The following is a 21,475-nucleotide window of genomic DNA, read 5'->3' as shown; positions in this document are numbered from 1 at the left end:
CTCTTCACCAAAGCGCTACCTCAACAAAAGTTCAAAGCTTTCCGCAAAGCTTTGGGCTTGATACCATTTGGGGATTTCTTGTACGACCAGCACACTTACAGTCTCTACCTACAGCCAACACTGACACCATATGGTCTACTGCTTTTGGTGTACCCTTTCTGTACAGCTAGCAGCCTCTAGACCACTCCCATTTATGTCCACGCCCATACTAAAAAACCATAGCCAGTTCGAAACCCGTGTCAAGTGAGGTGAGACGTATGGTACAATCTGTATTGTTTTTCTTGTGTATGATACCTTAGAAACCTCGCATTATTTTTCACCTGTATGCACACACATGCAAACATACATACTTAAGTTTATATACTCATACATACTTACATTTATACATTTATACGTACATATTACACATATTGTATGTATGTGTATATATGCATGTATATAGGCGTGATGTATGTATGTATTTATGTACATTTGTATTCGAGTACAGTCCCCTCGGGGATGCAAACTTGTTCGAAATCTGTATTGTGCTCACGTTTCTAAAGGTTTTGATAACTTTGTGTAAAACATTTGGGCAATAGTATTTGCCTAGCATGAATAAACATAGCTTACTTGCCTCTCTTTTCCTCCTACAAAACCCGCACTACTCTGAAGCATGCACCAACATCACCCTAGCTAATCTAGAGCATGCATCAACCCAAAAATGATAGATTAAGAGGAATACTTGTTTCTTGCACAAACCCTAGAAAAGCATATCAGAAAGCTTACATAAAACTTGCTCCATGCTAGCACCCCCCAAACTTTTCAGTCCGCCAAACGATCATGCATACAAAGTCGTGGTATTGGTGTAAAGGGGGACAGCAACTCATAGATCTCACTCCCAATCCAAAACTACGTAGAGCCATAGGAAAGGACTTAATGTTTCCAACCTGGTCCACCACATCATGGATCTCAATTATGCCCTTTTTGGCCAAAAAGAAAGCTTTCCTTGGCTATGTGAAAGCCAATGGGCGGGCAAGAGCTGCAGTCCAATGTATGCTTTCAGCCCTCAGCGAATTCCCTTGCACCATGTCACGGCCATTCCAATCTTGAATAAGGTGCGTGCTGTATGGGCAGCCAGATATCTTTCCAACAAAACGACCAAACACAACCTCCTAGTGTGTAGTGGTCCAGTCACCAAAGGCCGAGGATCTCATTCTAACACACATGGCCGCTAACATCCGTGACCAAGGCAAAATTTGACAACAAAGTAGCTTTCCGTGCAAGGACATGTATATGTATGTTGAGGATGTTCAATCCATCATGCATACGGGGAATACATATCTTTGCCATTGACAATAGCCTGAGTGCTTTCTTATGGTGTTTTGATTTCCAAAAGAACTCTAATATTTCCGACATAAAGGCATCAATCCGATCCCTTAGCCAAAATAGAAGAGGTAAAAAGAAGTGAATATATGCAATGAGTATGGATTGCACTGTTCTCAATGCACATGCACAATGGTCAAGTGGAAAGCTTCCAGTAGTACAATTTTCCTTTTATGTGCTGTAATATCCAGTCTACCTGTGCAGTAGCAATAGTGTTTCATGCCAACGGATATCTCAAATGACGCACAATCTATGAAGGCTCAATTATTTGCCTTCCCAAGCCATATACGAGCATGCCAAGCTTCAATTTACAGTGGCAGGAGTTTGGATTTCCTAAATTTACTTGAGACCTACCGCACATGCGAAGAGGTCAAGTGCTTCCATTACAGACTTGAGATCATCTAGGTGATTTCTAGGCAGAAAAAAGGAATCATCTGCATATGCTTGTCCCACAAGTTGATCACTTGATGGCAAAACCAGCCCATGCAAAGTATGCGTGGTGAGAAGGTGATCCATATGTAAAAGCAGTGGATGCATGGCAATGGCATATAGTGACACACTCAAGGGGAAGCTTTGGCGTACCAATTTGCCTAAAGCTCCATGCCTCTGTGAGTTCTCCATCCACAACACCCGATGCCCGGCTATCTTGATAAAGCCAGTAAACAATATTTCTCATTTTGTTATTGAAGCCCATACGGCGCATGGTTCCAGCCACAAAGTCCTAGTGGATTATGTCAAAGCCTTTTTAATATCTATATGCATCAGAAGCACATCTTGTTCTGTGTATTTAGCATACTCAATGCCCAATATACGCATTTGCAATGTTGTCCGTAATGTGTCTGCGAGGCACAAACCCACATTGGGCCGGATGCAAACCTATAACACACACACACACACACATATGCATCAGAAGCACATCTTGTTCTAAATATACGCATTTGCAATGTTGTCCGTAATGTGTGTGCGAGGCACAAACCTACATTGGGCCGGATGCAAACCTATAACACACACACACACACACACCACACACACACACATGCACACTATGCAGTTTATGTAGAATGCTTACATCCATGCAAATGTTGGGATTCGGGGCTCAGTTGGTGTGAACACCTTCTATTTGTGTGGATAGGATAAGTGTGCCATGTGGCACAGTTCAGTGTGTGTGTGTGTGTGAGAGAGATATCTATGGGTCAAAAGATAGCATAAGTGTGCCATGTGGCACAGTTCAGTGTGTGTGTGTGAGAGAGCTATCTATGGGTCAAAAGATGAGGCTTGAAGCCTACAAAAGCATGTACTTGGTGAAGGTTCAATGAAATCATCATTGAGTCGTGTAATCTAGCTCACTCTATAGCTTTATCATCTCTCTCTCTCTCTCTCTCTCTCTCTCTCTCTCTCTCTATTTTGCCTTTCTAGCCATCACCGTGGTTACTGGTACCATGTAATCAACATGGTATTAGAGCCAAGCTCCAAGATCTTACTCTATACCCATCCTCTTCACCCAGTTGGTTGCCGCCATAGCCTGCACATGCGCTTGATGCCAGTGCTGTCCATTGCTGTTCGCTTCCTCTGATTGCTGCCTTTGCAGCCTTTGCGTGCTATTATCGCGTCGCTGCCACCTGACAGAGCTGCCGCCGCCACTTGACAAAGCTGCTGCCACCACCTATTGTACTACAATGCCACGCTAGCAGCTGATTTGGGGATTTTAAAAAATGAGAGCTATGGAGACCAACAGAAGCAACATTGCATCAGAGAAATTCAATGGCTCCTGCTTTACTACCTGGCAAACAAAGTTCAGGCTTCTCTTGATAAGGGACGAAGTGTGGAATGTCGTCAAGGGCATTGAACAGCAGATCAAGGTGCTGAGAAGATTTGTGTGGTAAGACGGGAATGACAAAGCCCTTGCACTCATTGTATTCACCCTCGCAGACAGCCTCTCATATGGATTTCGACAAATCAGCCGAGGTATGGGACAAGCTAGAGAATCTTTTTGGCAACAAGATTAACAATTCAAAGGTATTTCTCAAACAAAAGTTCTTTAATATGAAAATGAATGAGAGTAATACCCTAGGAGAACATTTGAACAACAAAGGCTCTGTTCTTTAACAACTTGCTAGCCTAAACGCAAAGATTTATGAAGATGACATGAAGGCAGTTCTATCTAGTATCGAAGGGGTTTCAAAGTTTTTTGAAACACTAATTGTACTAAGGGGTTGCACCGTGGCCCAGGAAATAGCCTATGAGGAGATGGTTGCAACTTGTATTCCTCATAGATGAAGATTGCCGCTCCGGAGAGCAAGCTGAAGCTACACCTGAATCTGACAAAGCCATGCTCTCAAAGTTCAAAGGTAAAAAGGAAGGCAGGAGGACATTAGAGTGCAACTTCTGCAAGAAGCTTGGACACGATGAAGATAGGTGCTTCAAAAGGATAGCCAAAGAGCAAGAGAAGACACATGCCAACCTTGTACAAGAAGATGAAAATGAAGCAGAGGCATCCACAACAGCTGAAGAGAAAGCATTCACAATAGTGTCAATGAGGGAAGATTATGGGTCTTCGTGTTTATCCTGTGTGAGTGAGGGGTTCTTTGCTCGGGAAGTCCCTCAAAAACTGAATTAAATAATCGCTGTGTTGTCCAATTTGTAATGCTTATTGTTATAGAAGGCTCCACCATTCTCTTCATACCCTTGTTTTTTTTGTTTTGGCGGGGGGGGGGGGGGGGGGGGGGGGGGGGGGGGGGTTCTATTTATGTAGGCTGTCATAGCTCTTAGATCAGGGCTGACATGAGAGTTCAGGTGTTTTGAGCATTTCCCTTTTGAGCACATGACATAATCTAGAGCCCTAATCACCATGGCTGTTGAAGGTTTCTCATACATCACCATCTTCACTCTGAGGGGAGGGGGTTTGTTGGGGTTCAGGGCTCAGTAGGTGTGGATAGGATAACTGTGCCTTGTGCTATCAGTTCAGTGTGTGTGTGTGTGTGTGTGTGTGTGTGTGTGTGTGTGTGTGTGTGTGCGCGCGCGCTTTAAGCCTACAAAAGTCTGTACTTGGTGAAGGTTCAACACATTAATCAAATCATCCTTGAGTTGAGCAATCTAGCTTTCACTGTACCATTGATGGTCAAGGTAGATGGGCCTTTGCCTGGCATACATGGTTAATTGACTGTTTTTATTCAGCTCTCCCATATCCCATCACTTCTTGTACCCTATACCTGGCATAGTAAGATCTAGATTTTTCATCTTGTATAATCTCATGAGTCTGAGATCGTAGCTTTCAGTTTTCAGTTTTAGTTTACTGTTGCTTTTTCTTTCTCATCCGTGATGAGATTTCCTGGACACTGTATACATCTTTGGTCTCGCAGGACCCTTTGGGTCTTTTTGAAGACGTTAATGTTACTCTCTCTCTCTCTCTCTCTCTCTCTCTCTCTCTCTCTCGCCCAGCTAGCCATCACCATGGTACCATGTAAATCAACAGCATGCATGTGCACACATTTTTCTTTTCCTCTTAAATATTCTGATGGTGTCATCTTTTTCAGAGCACTTACACCGATGTTACGTGCATTACCGCTGTTTGAACTGAGCATCTCAGCATGCAATATATCCATGAATGCAGCTTGCTTTCTGTTTGACTTGTTGGTATCCTTGAAGCGCCCTTTGCAAAGTCTCAAGCTTTCTCATAATCCCCTGGGAAGGTAAGATTGAGAGAAAGTCTTCTGATATGCATTTATGGAATTGAAAGTAAATGTCTTCAAATTATAATGCATTTATGGAATTGTTCTCTTAACTTGATGCAGATCCATGGCCATTCCATTGGCAAGTTTTCTACGACATGGTGTTGTTGAAAGGCTCGACATTGGAGACATAGAATTGGGTTCAAGTGGCTGTTTAGAGCTTCAGGATGCATTGCAAGAAATTCCTGGTCTCGTTCATCTTGTCATAAAGTAATCCACCTGTCAATGCAAACTGGATGGTGCTTTAGCAGATGCGAATGCACATCACCTCTACTGTCTGTGGTTACAATGGGTCTCGTGTTTTTCTTGCAGAAAGAATCGGCTAGGATCTGCTGGTGCTGCATTGCTTTGTAAGCTAATTAGTAGATCAAGCACTTTGAAGGTGATTGATTTCAGTAGCAACCTTCTTGATTCACAATGCTTAATGAGTATAGCTTCCCATTTGCAAGTACAGTCTGCAGTTGGAGGTAAGCTGCTTGACCCTTTCTGCATTCAATTGAGAACGTTACAAGTATTTGGTGCTAATTGTATATCGAAGGGAATTTATTGGTAATGTGTTGCAGGGCAGCTCGAGCTTCTGGACCTAAGATATAATCTGGCCGAGGACTCCGAAGTTTTCAAGCATATAAAAAAACCTACTGTTTTGCTCTCTGAAGTGGGCAGCTTTTATGATGATGATCCTTAGGCTCCTTATAGAAAAACTCCCGCCTGTTGGATGGGTCGGGGCTTGGATGAGGGGGATCCTTTATCTTAGTGCCATGGAGCTTTGAACGTGATATCAAAGGCAGGTAAAGCTGGCAACATCTTCTTTATATTGTAATCCATGCTGCTTAAGAGGACGCTTCTGAAAGTACAAATGCACTTTCTTGAATAGATTTTAGCCACTTTTGCATGACAAGGTTGGTTTTTTTGGGGGGAGAAAATGGAAGCCCATCTCTATCTCCATTGAATCTCTTCTTTGTGACCATCCAAAATGAGGTCTCGAGTTCAACAATTAGGTGTAATTATAAACTGTAAAATTGGGATTTATAAATTGGACGAAAATTATATCTTGAAGAACTAGTACCACACTTGTAGACATTTCCAACAAGTGGATGTGAAATTAGGTGAAATACCAAGAAGGTGAATTTGGACTAAACGGTGTTCCAACCATTGAGGTTGAAAGTATGAAATTGGGATTTGTAAATTGGGAGAAATAGAAAAGAGCTAGTGGAATAGTTGTAAGAAATTTTACAATTGGATGTGAAATCAGGTGAATTGACCAAGGAGTGTTACACCGTCATATAAGAATTTTTTTGGTATCATTTTGTCTATAAGGGTTTTTTAAGAAAATTGATTTTGAAAGGAGAAGCAAGTAAAGGGAAACTGAAAGAAGAGAAGATTGCAACAATATGTTTGTTTCGTTTGTTTCATGTAGGTGCAAACAGGTTTTCATGTGACTATGTTCTCTTTCCTCCCTCTTCTCATCTTTTAATCTCACCATGTTTTTCTTAGTCCGCCTCTATGGTTCCAGAAAGCTTTTAAGTTGTGAATAAATGTGTTAGCATGCTTTAAATTACAAACGAATGTGATGGCATGCAAAGAGACACCCTTGAGTTGCGTCTCTATACAAAATGCTTGACCTCTTTCTCACAATACACATGAGTAGCATATCTTGTGTTTAGTGTCGTCCAAGAGACATCTCAAACTAGAAGCCAGTGAAACACGCATGCTTTTACACATCAGCCACATTAGCATACATGTGAACTGAAACGGTGCTAACAACTAGGGATCTTTTAAAAATCGTTGTCTTTCCATCTTAGCATGTGTTTCTTGGCCCTTGTTTGTGGCTCCTAGCTTTTAAGTATGTCTTGGATGACTCTAGCTTTGTATAGGCACAACCAAGGTACTGCAACTCACTTGCTGACAAGATGACTGTCTAATTAGATACTAATCTTACTTAAATGATAATACTAATCTAAACTAATTTAATGTGATTAAATTAGTGGATAGATAAGGTGGATAGAAATAAAGAAAACTCATCATATGTGTGTGTGTACTAATCTTACTCTTAACGATAGCACTAATCTAAACTAATTTAATGTGACTAATCTAAGGTGTGTAAAAATAAAAAAACTCATTATGTGTGTGTGTGTGTGTGTGTACTAATTGAAAATGAACTCAAGTTAATTAGGTCACAAGATTGAGACTTGTACCCGTAAAGAAACTTGAGATGTGTTTCATTGCTCATTGCTTGAAATGACCCCCTTTTATATGAGGCGAGTACAACTTGGCTTTGCTTGCTCATGTGGAATTTTTTCTTGATTGCCATGTGGTAGCACGCTAGGTGCTTGAGTCTCACTCCCTACCAAGACTTGTGCACCATAGCACCATATTTCTCAACATCACCCCTTGGTGCCATATTCTTAGGCTATTGCGAGACGATTAGATGTGAGGTTTTCAAATTTAATATCTTCCATGTAGTCAAGTGCTTACAACATGCTTTGGATTTATAGTTGGTATATTGATTTGGTAGTCTTTACAACATAGATTTTGGTTGGTGGGTTAGGGTAGCAGTATGGTGCTTTGTTGACGTGGACTAGATGCTCTTTGACTCTTATGCTTGATGCTTTTTGGTGATTGAGTTTTACTTTCTTAAGTACCTTTGATGCATTACAAGGAAGCCCAAATGAGGTTTCTTTTTTCTTTTTCCTTTTGAAACTATTGTGAAGGCAGATACCATTTGTATTTGATGATGATAGTTGTCAATATTGACACTTCTTGTGGATGGCTATGAGTGTGAATCAGAATTTAATCTAGCTCATTTGTATTTGATAATGATAGTTGTCAATATTGACACTTCTTGTGGATGGCTATGAGTGTGAATCAGAATTTAATCTAGCTCACTTATGGTGCAAACATACCTTGATGTGAATAGGATTGTGTAAACCCTTGGAAGCACACAAAATCTCCTTGTTCCTCACACTCTGTAGGTTGATCGCTGGCTATGGCGATGGAGTCTTCCTCCTTATTGTAGCTTAGATCGCGCATGTCTCCTTCTTTTATGATAGCGATGGTGTATTCTCGACCTGCTCTTTGCACGGATAGTTGCTTCTCCTCTTTTGCTCTTCTTTCTGTGTGTTTCATGCTCGTGGCCTGCTTCTTGTCTTTTGTGTGACCCTGTTATCCTCTGCACAAATGGCGATATCAATGTTTTACCAATGTTTTCTTGTTATTTCTCTGTAGCATATCTAGTTAGATATGATGCATCTAATAGACCAAGCCTCTTTCTCTCTTTGAAGTGTGCTACGCCTCTCGCTTATTCTCTTTATGTGTTTGCTTCTACTTTGGGTGCTCTTTGCCCATGCTATTTCTCTATACTATTTGCTGTGATTTTTGTGTGTGCCTTGGCGCTCTTTGCTCATGGGCTTTGGTCATCCCGGCTCTGGAAGGTTGAGCTGCTGCAGTTCTTATATTGATAATAAACACACTTCTAAGCGTTGCTCTCCTAGATAAGATAAAAGCTAAAAGAGGTAAGTGATACACCCATGGACCAACATTTATACCCACGACAAGAGTTGGCATGGTGCTCAATATGTTGGCAAAATCACATAAACATCGAGTGTCCTTAATTGAGGCCATGCCCATTAAGGTATTGTGCACACTATATGCAACTTGGGAACGATGATACGAGTAGGTGTAGGTACCCACATCTAGTTAGATATGGCTATGGCAGATCTAGTGAGATATGGCGCATTCAAGCGACCAAGCCTCTTTCTCTCTCTCAAGTGTGCTACACCTCTTGCTTCTTCTCTTTATGTGTTTGCTTCTATTTTGCGTGCTTCTTTTCACATGCTATTTCTCTATTGTTGTTTGCTATGATTTTGGTGCGTGCCTTGGTGCACTTTGCTTATGGACTTTCCTCCTCCTGGCTCTACAAGCTTGAGCTACTACAATGCTTAAACTGATAATAAACACACTTCTAAGCATTGCTCTCCTAGATAGTATAGAGCTAAAAGAGGAAAGAGATACACCTACGAACCAACATTTATACCCATGGCGAGAGTTGGCATGGTGCTCAATATGTTGGCAAAATCACACGAACACGAGTGTCCTCACTCATTGATGTATTGTACTCACTATATGTGACTTGGGAACCATGATACGAGTATGTGTAGGTATGCACGTCTGACACAACAGATGGAAGTACCTCAATTGTCTTCTACAAAGACCATATTAGAAAATTTACCATTACTTTAGGAATTTTCTTTTCAGTATACCTTTGAGTGTATCTTGAGAATACCAATTCCAAATTTGTCGGAGAATGTGGATTTAGAACCTACTCTTCAAGAGCTTTTCAATGATATGTCACATGAGGGGCTTTTGACAAAATCTTAAAAGGATTCACCATGCCCCCATTTCTTGATCTTGCAAAATGAAAATTGGGATTTTTCCAAACTCCATAATATGGTCTTTATACAGTAACAACTAGCTTTACCTGCACTACCTAGGCAAGGGCTTGCACCAAGGGCCAAATTTGTCAAACGTGTAAAAATAGATGATGGGAATGTATAGAGTTACTCGAAGTACCTTGTTCTACCACCACAACCACCAACACCTCGCATAACACTAGTTAATCAAATGATCATTGAAGAGGTGCTAGAGGATGGAGAATATGCATACGAGCTTCAACCTACTATGAAGGAGATAGATGAAAGTTGGGAGGTGAAACCATAGTATTTTCTAATGCAAGGTAATATGCCAATACCAGTATTTCAAGGTGTAGTGCAATGGAAGGGCTGGGAGATCAATACCACAGTAAGAAGAGCCTCATTGGGTGGAAGCATGTTAACATGCTATGCTTTTTAAGGTTTTTAGTAGTGTTTTTAGTAGTGCTAGTATAAAAAATGCACATGGTAAAATTTTTGCAAATAATTTTTTTTTTTGGAGATTTTACATCATAAAGATTCTCTTCTTCAAGAGCTTTTTAATGATGTATAGCATGATAGGAAATTTTCAATTGTGGATTATCTTTGGATCCAAAAATCATTATAAAAAGGCATGCTAACTACTTGACTGGGACACAAGAAAGTGTAGCATGTCAACATGCTTCCACCCCGTTATAATAATATCATTGCTAAGGACCTCATCGAGTGGCTGAGTGTCCTCATAAGATCAACGTGACAAATTTGCAAACTACTCAAGTGAACACACACCCTGGGTTGAGTTGTGTAAATGCGGGATTGACCATCTAATCAAGGACTATCCTTTACAAGGGCACTTTCAACCACCAATCCAACCACAAGGCTCCGAATGATTGGGGGGCAATGTAGGGTCGTGACAACACCACTCAATGTCATGACTCATGCACAAGCATTAAAGACCCCAGAAGTCAAGAGAGAACCATTAGCTAAACCTTCTACATGAATGACGAGAAGGAGAAGAAGAGAAAAGAAGATGGGATGAGGAAGGGATGAGGAAACTCTGAAGTGGTAATCTAGGATGATTCGGATGAGGGAACGGTTGAAACAGCATTCATCGAATTGAGCCAAGAAAAAGTACTGAGACAAGGAAAGAAGAGGACGTAATATGGAAGGAAACTGAACATGTTGCAGAACCCCAGATACCAAGAGGAGTGGGTGAATACCCAATGCTCATCAGAAGGAGATAAAAATGCTAGAGGCTACACAAGATTTACTCTAGGAAAGTCAAAACATGATTGAAGAACGACTTAAAGCTAGTCAAGCTATTTAAATAGTTTATCCTAGGCAAAATATCACGAGGGAAGATAAATGGTTAAATGTGCCAGAGAATTTTTCAGAACACAATGAGGGTGAAACTTACTCAGAAGAAGAGGGAAGGAATGATATATTCTCATGGGATAGAGGAAGGAAGAGACTATCTACCCAACTCATTTAGATTCCAGTCAATCAAATGGAAAGTATTACGAGAGGAAGGAAGAGACTATCTACCCAACTCATTTAGATTCCAGTCAATCAAATGGGAAGTATTACGAGAGTGATGACACAAATGCAACTCTTCCAGTGGTGCATAAGGGTTATCAAGCTTTTGCGATCCTCGATGGTGGAGCTGGAGTACAAATGGGAAAGTATTACGAGAGTGATGACACAAATGCAACTCTTCCAGTGGTGCACAAGGGTTATCAAGCTTTTGCGATCCTTGATGGAGTTGGAGTAAGTATCATCACAAAACAAAGTTGGGAAAAATGGGGAAAGCCAGCCTTAGAGTGAACGAACCTCATTATAAAGATGGCTCGGTGCCATGTCGCGACCTATGGGAGTACTATAGAACTTGAAGATGAAAGTCTTTTCTTTTCGTTACTTGTAGTCATAAATTTTACTAGACATGCAGATTCGTACGATGTGATTCTCGAAAGGTCTTTTATGAGAAGTGCCAAATTGGTACACGATTGGGCCACAAACCACATCTATCTATGAGTATTCATAAATCCTGAAAGTAGACGTGCAAATTTGGAAGACACATCCCATGGATGGGGGGTTGTTTGGGAATGACTCGGAAACTACAGACACAACCACCTCGATGTAAGTATGTGCAATCCATGAACTACTCGAACCATCACAAAACGAGAAGATGCTCCTCTTCCGACGAATGATGATTTCTGCGAGAATTAGATGCATATATTAGCCATGATAGATGTCATGGGGAAGATTGGGACGAGTTTTGTGGAACTTGATAAGAAAGACGAGATGCTAGTCACCACAATACGGATGATGGGGCCCGCAGTGAGATGAACCAATTAGAGGGAAGCTCTTCAGAAGAGCAAGAATATGAATTGATGACAGGAAAGAGGCCTCAATTTTAGCCGCAAGGTTGAAATTTCAAAAATGGTTGAAGAAGAAACATTACCGAGCTTATCGCAGTGATTCTTAGAAGAGGACCCACAGATGCACAATGGCTAAGATATGTCAAAGCCAATAAAGTTCATGAGGAATTTTTTAAGAATTAGGGAGATGAGTTAAGCCAAGTAAATTTACTAACCCCGCAAGAGCTACATGTTAGAGCCAAGACCCCTCTAAGCTCATAAGCTCAGCAAAAGGGAAGCAAAACAAAGCTTTGGTCAGACATGGAACAAGAAGAAAAAAAGAGCTTTGGTAGGAAGGGAGGATAATGACGAGGAGCTAGATTTGCAGAAGATTCCCACCCATTTCAAATCCTTTAATGTTAATGGGAAGAAAGTAGTTCACATATAGGAACCTCATATGATGGACTGTAAAGGTGAATATTACAGAGCTTGGTGAGGACCCCAAGCGTGTCTTCATTGCTACGTGCCTCACCTCTAGGAAGAAAAGAAATTGATAACTCTTTTAGAAGAGTTCAAGGACTACATTTCTTCGAGCTATAAATACATGAAGGGCATGCCGCCAAAAGTGCTATAGTACACCATCTCTATCATGGAAGGTTCAAGGCCGGTCAAGGAGCATCCCTACCAAATGAATCCGAAATACTCACGAATTGTAAAGGAGGAAATTGATAAACTCATTGTTATGGATTTAATTTACGAAATTAAGCACATGGATTGGGTATCACCAATTGTGATTGTACCCAAGAAAAATGGAAAACTTTTTGTGTGTGTCGATCTGAAGAAGGTGAATCCGGCAACCCATAGAGATCACTACCCATTGCACAAACCACGTTTTGGACGGGGTGGCTGGCACAGAAGCCTACAATTTTTTGGATTGATTCTCAAGATATAACCAAGTATCCATTGCACTTGAGGACTAATATAAAACTGTGTTCATCTCACCACATGGGGAATCTTTGCATATAAGGTCATGCCATTTGGATTGACCAATGCTCCCACAACCTTCTAGAGGTTAATGAGCATAGCCTTCAAGGATTACCTCCAAAAATGGTTGGAGGTATTTATTAATAATCTCTGTGTATATTCGCAATGGTTGGACCATCTAGTTTTGCATGAAAAATATGTTTAAGAAGTGTCGATTGTATCGCATATCCTTAAACCCTTTGAAGTGCCAATTTTGGATAAAACATGGAGTGATAGTGGGACATATTATCCAAAAATAGGATCTCCATTGATGATAGCAAGATAAAACTCATCCTAGAGTTGACACCACCCACCAACTACAAGGGAGTACAATGATTTTGGAGCACGTTGGTTATTACTGGAGATTTATCGGGTTCTATGCTAATATCGACATGCCATTGTATAAGCTTTTGATTGTCTTTTAATGGAACAAAAGTGTCAACATGCATATGATGAATTAGAGGACATTAGCCAATGTGCCCATGTTGAGACCACCAAATTGGGAACTCATGTTTCATGTGCATATTGATGGATCTAACTTCGCAATTGGGTGTGTTCTAGCACAACCAGGGGAGCATAAATTGGATTACCCAATTTGCTTTGCAAGTCGACAACTCAATGAAGCCAAGATGAATTATATCATAACTAAATGGGAAGGACTAATCATGGTGTATGCGGTGAAAAAGCACAAACATGTTGGCTAAAAGGTTCCTCTTCTTTGTGGATATCAAGCTTTGTTGTATCTAGTCAATAAGCCTTGCATAACGAGATGAATTACTCACTGGTTGTTGCTATTGATGGAGTTCGACTTGAAAGTCATAGTGAGAAAAGGATCACAACATGTACTCCAGATCACATGTACTAGTCTATAGGACCTCCTATTATAAGATAGCCACATAACAAACTCCTTTTCGGCTTGCCTACAAAATTAAGATAGTGATTCCTATGCAGTATTTGGTGCCCAACTTGAGGATAGCTATAAAAGAACATCTAAGTAAGAATGCTAAAGCTAAAATATTGGTCGAATTAGAAAAGCTTGATGAGATTAGAGTAATCGCTCTACATGGTAATATGAAATCTAAAGAGCTAGAGGAAGCAGACCTAGTACTTATGTATGGGGTTGGTTCTTCCAAGTAGAAAAAATTGAAATATTGAGGGTTAGGGCCATGTAGAGTTGCAGAGCTCACTCCCTAGGATTCAACCCTATTGACATTTGATGGCATTGAAGTGCAAGGCTACATAAATGGTAGCAAACTTAATAAATACTATGGGCCCTTAATCCAAGACGCACATAAAAATAAACATGAAAGTTTGAGAAAAGAAACTTAAGAAAGAAGCATAAGACAAGGCAAGGGCAACAAAAGCCCAAGCTAAGGTAAAACAAAGTGGACTGATACTCCAAATAAACATGGCTACACTAACCCTGATTGAGGAGGAGGACATTGAAATAGAGCATGTGTGACTCGGGGGCAAGCCACAACTTGCTCTCGTATATGAGACCTGGGTGAAACTGAAAAAACCATAATAGGAGCTAGAGTTAAAAGTGTGCATGCAGGAACCATAGCAGGATTTCCATGTTTCAAAGTTAATGTTTCCACCAGAAATAATCCTTGGCCGTGTAAGGCTTTTGTTATGCCTACAAGGGCCTTAGTAGAGGAAATGTTGCTCGTATGAAGCTAGATCGCTGCTGTGAATTGTAAAGTCAATTGGGAGTAAAGGACTTCCCACTTATCGTCCGAGGGTTGTAGATATACATTGCTTCTACTATGGCACAACATAGAGCTTGACCACAATCTCAAATTTGAGCAACTACCACAGCCATCCAAATTTGTGCACTCGTGGAACCACAAGTATTCCAAAGGGAGGCAACAATTGTGACAAGTAGAGGCCTGAATCCCACTCCACAATTCCAAAGAGCTAAAGCAGCCTCATGTTCAACACTATTGGTTTCCTAAAAGATTGTTAAAAGCACATGGCTACTATATGAAGGGAATAGGAAAATATGGCTACCCAAGTCACAACCTTGTGGCAACACCTTCTATGCAAAAACTCATCAACACTCACCAATCATCCCAACCACCACGACTGAACCAACCGTGAAAAGTGGTAAAAGAAATAGAGAAGGCTAAAATGGGTCCCGACCAAGCACACCACTCTACCCCATCAAGTAACAAAGTAGGTGTCGGTGCCCAAGACAAGACCCAACTTAAGACATGAGTTCACAAAGTCAACTACTGAGGTCAAAACCCGGTGGAAATGGAGATAGAAGTTGGTAATCATTGAACATGCCATGATTGGGAAGCCACAAGAACCTTCCCAACTTGACGTCGTAACAGATGCCAAGCAAACTAGGGTAAAACATGTGAGTTACCCAATTTCTTGTCTCAAAGGTAAAGCTGTTGTAACATACCCACAAGACCACATGCTCGAGAAAGACATGATCACACAAGAAGCTACTACATATTATATGGGTTGGCCGATTCAATGGATGGAGGATGAGCTGGTGTGTTCCATAGAAGAGCGTGAACTGGCCTTGGTAGTGTTATATGCTTGGACATAAATGAATCAGATCCCTTTTTGCAATTTCACTTGACATGATTATCCAGCAATCATGGCCATTGAACGATGTGCTTATCACGCCAACGATCGTTGTTGTTGATCATGATACAAACCCCAAGCCCAATTATATTGTTCCACATGTCAAAGGCATTAATTCACTAGCGTGCGCCGCCATGGTCCCCTTAGCTTAAAAATAATTGATTTTATCTATTTAAATCATTGTTTTTAACTCTTTTTTTCTTCTTCTTCTTGGATCTCTTCCTCGCGCCTATGTGTCTGTTCTTCTTTGGCTATTTGCATACATTTTCTCCACCAACACCACCCACATGAGGTAGGACTCATGGACCCTTCCTTGTCTCTTTCATTTAAAAAAAAACTTGCTCTGTATTATTCAAAATGGTAAAACAACAGTAAAAAAAAACGGTGGGGATCCCACCCACCACCACTCAATGAATACTCACTCTTTGCACCCCCCTAAATCAATCACATACATGGGCTAGCCACCGTGATTGTGTAGTCTACACAATCACAAGCCCCAGAAACCGTGGTGGTGGTTGCAAAATCACGGCAATGTCACCATAACAAAACTAACAATTCTACATCAAACCACATTATTTAATTCCAAAACCATTTTATAAGTATTCCTATTCTCATCAAATCTTTCCTCAATTTATCCTCATCAGATCTCATCCACTCGCATCTACCCATATCCACATCAGATCTCATCCACTCGCATCTACCCATATCCACATCAGATCTCATCCACTCACATCTACCCATATCCACATCTCATTGCATCACATTCATTCACATCTCATCCATTCAAACCACATCACATTCAGTCACATCACATCTCATTCATTTTACCTCACATCTCATTCATTCACATCCATCATATTCACATTCATTCAAATTCAACACATTCACATTCGTTCATATTCATCACATTCACATCCATCATATTCACATTCATTCAAATTCAACACATTCACATGCATTCATATTTATCACATTCACATTCATTCATATCCATCACATTCACATCCACATATATTTATGACACATCACATCTCTTTCCATCACATCAAATTCTTTCACATAGACATCTATATCCATTCTTTCACATCTATATCCATTCTTTCACATACTCATTCACATATACTCATTCTTTCACATACACATCTATATCTTTCACATACTCATTCACATATACGTTCACATCCATTATCATCACATACATTCACTCACATCCCATATCATTCATTTACGTTCTGATTCACATGACATCACATCTCATCCATTCATTCACATGACATAATCTCTCATCCATTCATTCACATTTATCTGATTCACATCACATCTCATCACATCGATTCACCTCACATCTCATCACCTCTATTCACATCACATCCATCCATCCATTCATTCACATCTATCTGATTCACATCACCTCTCATCACATCTATTCACCTCACATTCTCGTCTCTATTCACATCACACCCATCCATTCATTCATTCACATCTGTCTGATTCTTATCACATCCCATCACATCTATTCACCTCACATTCTCATCTCTTCTATTCATAGAATTTAAACATAGAATTTAAGAGAATTCTAATTTTTGATATAAAGATTCTTTATGCATCTTTCTATGCATAAATTCAAATTTAATGAGAATAACACTTTTGAAATAAAAATAAATCTTTTATGCATCTTTCTATGCATAAATTCAATTTTAATGAGAATAACACTTTTGAAATAAAAAATAAATCTTTTATGCCTCTTTCTATGCATAGAATTTAAATTCAATGAAAACAACACTTTTATAAAAGATTTCCAATATGCATCTTTCTATGCATAGAAATTAATTTCAATAATTAATATCAGTGATATCCATGCATATTCATAGACGAATATGTACATGGAGTAAATAAAAATATTTCTTTTAGAATGCACAAACGGTGGGGATTACTCTTTTAGAATAACATAAAGATAAACTTTATTTTCATAAAATTTAAGAAAATTTTGCCATAACCTCCTTTGTATGGCTGACCATTTCTCAATTTTTACATTCTAATATCACTTTAAATTAATCCCAAGTTGAAGTACAACACTCTAATCTACTCAATTTTCACTTTCAAGTGAGTAAACAATAATAAAGTTTAAATCAATTTATTTGTTACTCATTTTAGGATAAAGAAAGGCTGAATTCTTAATGAAGAGAAAGGGGAAGCCTTTTCATCAAGGCATAACATCCATATTCACCTTAAGAAAGCAACAATTAGAAAACCATAGATTAGAATGAAAAAAAAAGTAGAATTTTTAACTTACAAGGAGTTTTGTGAGCTTTCCTTTGGCTTGAGGGATTGAGGATTCTACTCTTGTTTGGGTCAAGAGTGGCCACCAATTCTTTGTAGAGGATTTAGTCAAAAACAAATGAATTATCAAGTGAATTCAATGTTTTTGGCTCTGGGGAGGAGTAGAGTAAAAGTGCATAAACACTATTAACCTTTTACAAAGGGGGAGGCTTCTATTTATAGGAAAAAATGAGCCTCTAACCAAGAAAACTGATTCTAGAATTTTTCAGATCAGTTTGGTCAATTTTTGACCATTTTTTGGTCAGTTTAGCTCACTTTTTGGATCTAGTAGAAACAGGAGAGAGGAGAGATAAAAATATCTCATTATTTATGAGTTTAAAACTCATCCACACATGTGAAATAGGCACCTCCTTCATGAGGGGAGATCCCTACACTGAGGTGTCAAAAATGCATCATTTCCTCTAAATATCTCTTCTTTTTTAGCTAATAAAACTTATCCTTAGTCAACTCTTCATCTTAAGTGAGCATTTACTCATTTTTAGGAGATTTTCTTTTATTCTTTAATTTTTCTCCTCCCTACATTTGGATTAATCTTATTGGTGCTTGCATAGGAACCTTGATTATTGGAGCATAATTAAAAAACTTGCACCCTTAGGCTAAGGTCCTTTTTACCTATTTTCAATTAATTCCAATTGTACATTGGAAAGTTCTTTTTGAATTTTTGTTTCAGGGGAAACCATTTTAGACACTAGGAGTATTTTTATATCCAAGAATATCTCAATTTTGAATTACCTCCCTCTAGACATTTTCTCTCTCAAGGCCAAAACAGGGTAAAACAGGATCTTTCTTTTATTTCAGAGAGGGAAATAATTATAAGATCAGAAGGGGAGGTTCTTACACCTGCACACCTCAAAAGTTGGAGGGAGGAATCTCACATCCTACCCCACTTAAAAAACGTGAGATGTTCCCATCTCGCAAAAATTAGAGGAGAACTATTTCCCTTAAGATCCAACTGATTCTGGGGTTCCTTATAGTCTGGTGAACCCAACAGAATCCTGGGATAAAGATCCCTTATATAAAACTCATCATCAGATAGCAATTCACTCACATCATATCATTCAAATCCTTATCACAATAATGGTCTATTAGACCGAAATTTCTATCTAAGCAGTCCTCCATGGGAATTTTTAATTATACAGATTTTTAATTTGACATCCCTTAACTTGATGCACTGAGTCAAGTGTTAACAATAGAAATCTATCATCACAATTCACTAATCTCATAGTGATTTACTGAAGTCATTAACGTCATTCCAGTTATGAACATCATCACAAGGACTCGTCCCATTCATCCTCATTGTGATTTTGCTCAGCTTGTTATATTTCAACCAAAATTCAAGAATCATCATTTTTCAATCAGAATCCAAATTAACTCATCAGTTCTCAACCAGAATTTAAAAATCATATCAACCACATTCGAATTCATCATCTGGATAGCATTTATGCTTATAATTTCAAGTCTTAGATTTACTCGTATATACTGCCAATAAAGAGCTGCAGTTATACTCTCGATATATATGGGTAGTCACGGTCCTTGGAACTATAAGGTAAATACCATCATGTCTAGGTCTCAAGCAAGTCAGGGATTCCATGCAACTGCACTACTTCCATCTGAAGACCCAATTACTAATTTATGAATTTCAGTCTGAATAATAATTTGTATGAATTTTATCACACAATTACAACCTTTTACTGCTTCTTCATAAATTTTTGACATTTTTGGCTTTTCGGTTGATCCTCATTAGCCAATTCGCTCTGATACCAGCTGTGAGATCCCTATCCCCACCATGCAATGAATTCAGGGGTGCTAGCAACAAGCAGAAGTAGCACTTCTTGCATGGGGCAGGGTCCCACACTCAGGGCCTCACCCACGGATATCTAGACAAGAGACTGATTCATTGGTTCTTCCAAAACCGAACTCGAAAAAACTTTCCTTGCTCGGAAAGCATGGGCGATTTCTCTAGGATAACTTTTCTCTAATGTAGTCACAAAAGCCTTAACTAATTGAACTCATCTGACCAAACCCGTAAGTCCCATAGTCAGATCAGGGAAAAGATTACACTTGGATTAGAGAGACCAACGCTTTTTTCCTCGTTGAGAGGCATAACCGTTGATTCTTTTCCATAGAACAATTTTTGTCCGAGATTTACTTTATCTATTGTACCATAATAGAATTGAGTCTCAATTTAGGGATCCATCAGTCCAACCTACCACATCCAATCCAGTGGGTTAGCCAACCGCCCGACCATTGTGGTGATGGGATATCCAATTAAGAATTTGGTTAGGTTTTGCCTCACGTACCAGGGAAAAGAGCTCCCAGGCCCCCTAGCCGGGTATTCATGCAAACTTAAAATTAGTCACATTACTTACACACCCAATATGAAATTGCCTTTTTCACAAAATCAGCTATCTTTAAAACAATCATTTAATGAAATCATAGAGTCACTGATCATAATCCTCAAAATCTTCGGTGAATCCTTAATTTCAATCATTCCTTCATCGGTGTACCTATGGCATCATTGGCAACCAAAACGCTCACCACCTGTCCACTCAGGGGGCCTTTTTTATAGTTCCTAGCTCATAGTAACCGGCAATATATTCACATAACAAAATGGAATCTCCGTTGAAGATCAGCAAGATCAACCAATGGATCCATATAAAAGAGCCATGGACTCATTCGTTGAAAAGACCAGCAAGGTCAATCAACTAGATCCATGCCCAAATTCAGAAAACAACTCTTACTCCTTGTTTCAATATCTTCCACGATGCACGTGTGGGTATCTTCGGCGACCCAGTGCCCAAGCACCGTATGATCAGCACCCTCTAGGATCCTTTGCAGGAGGTGACCTAGCACTTCACTCATAGGCCGCTTCCTTGGTCCCTCATCCACCGTACCGGAAGCTCACCATTTTAATCGAACCGAGGCTGGTCAAGACCTCGGGTGACCTTGCTACACGAGACATCCTCCATTGACTCTCTGTCAGCTATTGCAACTTATCAGATTAGGCCTCCACGACCTCATTCACAAGACAATCAAAATGCTTCCCCAGCATTCTTGACATAAAACAATCATTTCAAAACAGGTCATAAATACAGTTTCCATAACGAACTCTCATCTTTATACATTGTTCTACATCAACCCACATTATTTAATTCCAAAACCATTTCATAAGTATTCCTATTCTCATCAAATATTTCCTCAATTTATCCTCATCAAATCTCATTATTTCCTCAATTTATCCTCATCAGATCTCATCCACTCGCATCTACCCATATCCAAGAAAGTGTTGAGAAGGACATGAGTCCTTCCATGTTAATCAAGAAGAGGTCCCCAAATTCAAGAGGAATGTCAAGCCCACCCTTGGCTACAAGGAATCATGAGCTAGAGAAAAATCAGGTCAAGAAATAGGGATAGCAAGGTTAAAGATAATCGAACTCAACAAGTATTTCTATGAGTGAATAGAAGAGGATTGGTGCAAGATTCATGTGAAGTAATGTGCATGATGAATAGAGCTATTCTATAAGACAATACTAAGATTATGAAATTGCTATCATAGGTTAGATTGCATAAAGGATTGATTCCCTTACGTTTTTCCATGACAATTTGTTAAGTACCATATTACATGGGGGTATAGAATAAGGAATTCGAAGGTTCGTAGCAT

General features: G+C 39.5%; 1 protein-coding gene across 4 annotated transcripts in view; it reads left to right on the top strand.

Moving 5' to 3' along the window:
• Positions 1–6,355, top strand: part of LOC147632045 (RNI-like superfamily protein) — a 202,620-nt gene extending 196,265 nt beyond the window's left edge. For 3 of the 4 annotated variants that reach the window (XM_086808625.1, XM_086808627.1, XM_086808624.1), the window contains 4 exons: positions 4,896–5,051; positions 5,154–5,300; positions 5,403–5,557; positions 5,654–6,355. In XM_086808625.1, the coding sequence (XP_086664751.1) occupies positions 4,896–5,051; positions 5,154–5,300; positions 5,403–5,557; positions 5,654–5,775 (580 nt within the window). In that variant the 3' untranslated portion in view covers positions 5,776–6,355. The remainder of the gene's footprint in view (positions 1–4,895; positions 5,052–5,153; positions 5,301–5,402; positions 5,558–5,653) is intronic. The other variant, XM_086808626.1, reaches the window with a different exon arrangement.
• The last annotated feature ends 15,120 nt before the right edge of the window (positions 6,356–21,475 follow it).

The sequence above is a fragment of the Cibotium barometz genome, chromosome 14 (assembly GCF_041138505.1).
Source record: "Cibotium barometz isolate CiBa-2024 chromosome 14, ASM4113850v1, whole genome shotgun sequence".
Classification (NCBI taxonomy): Eukaryota; Viridiplantae; Streptophyta; class Polypodiopsida; order Cyatheales; family Cibotiaceae; genus Cibotium; species Cibotium barometz.
The sequence above is the reverse complement of the archived record's forward strand: the minus strand, read 5'-3'. Positions and strand labels throughout refer to the sequence as shown.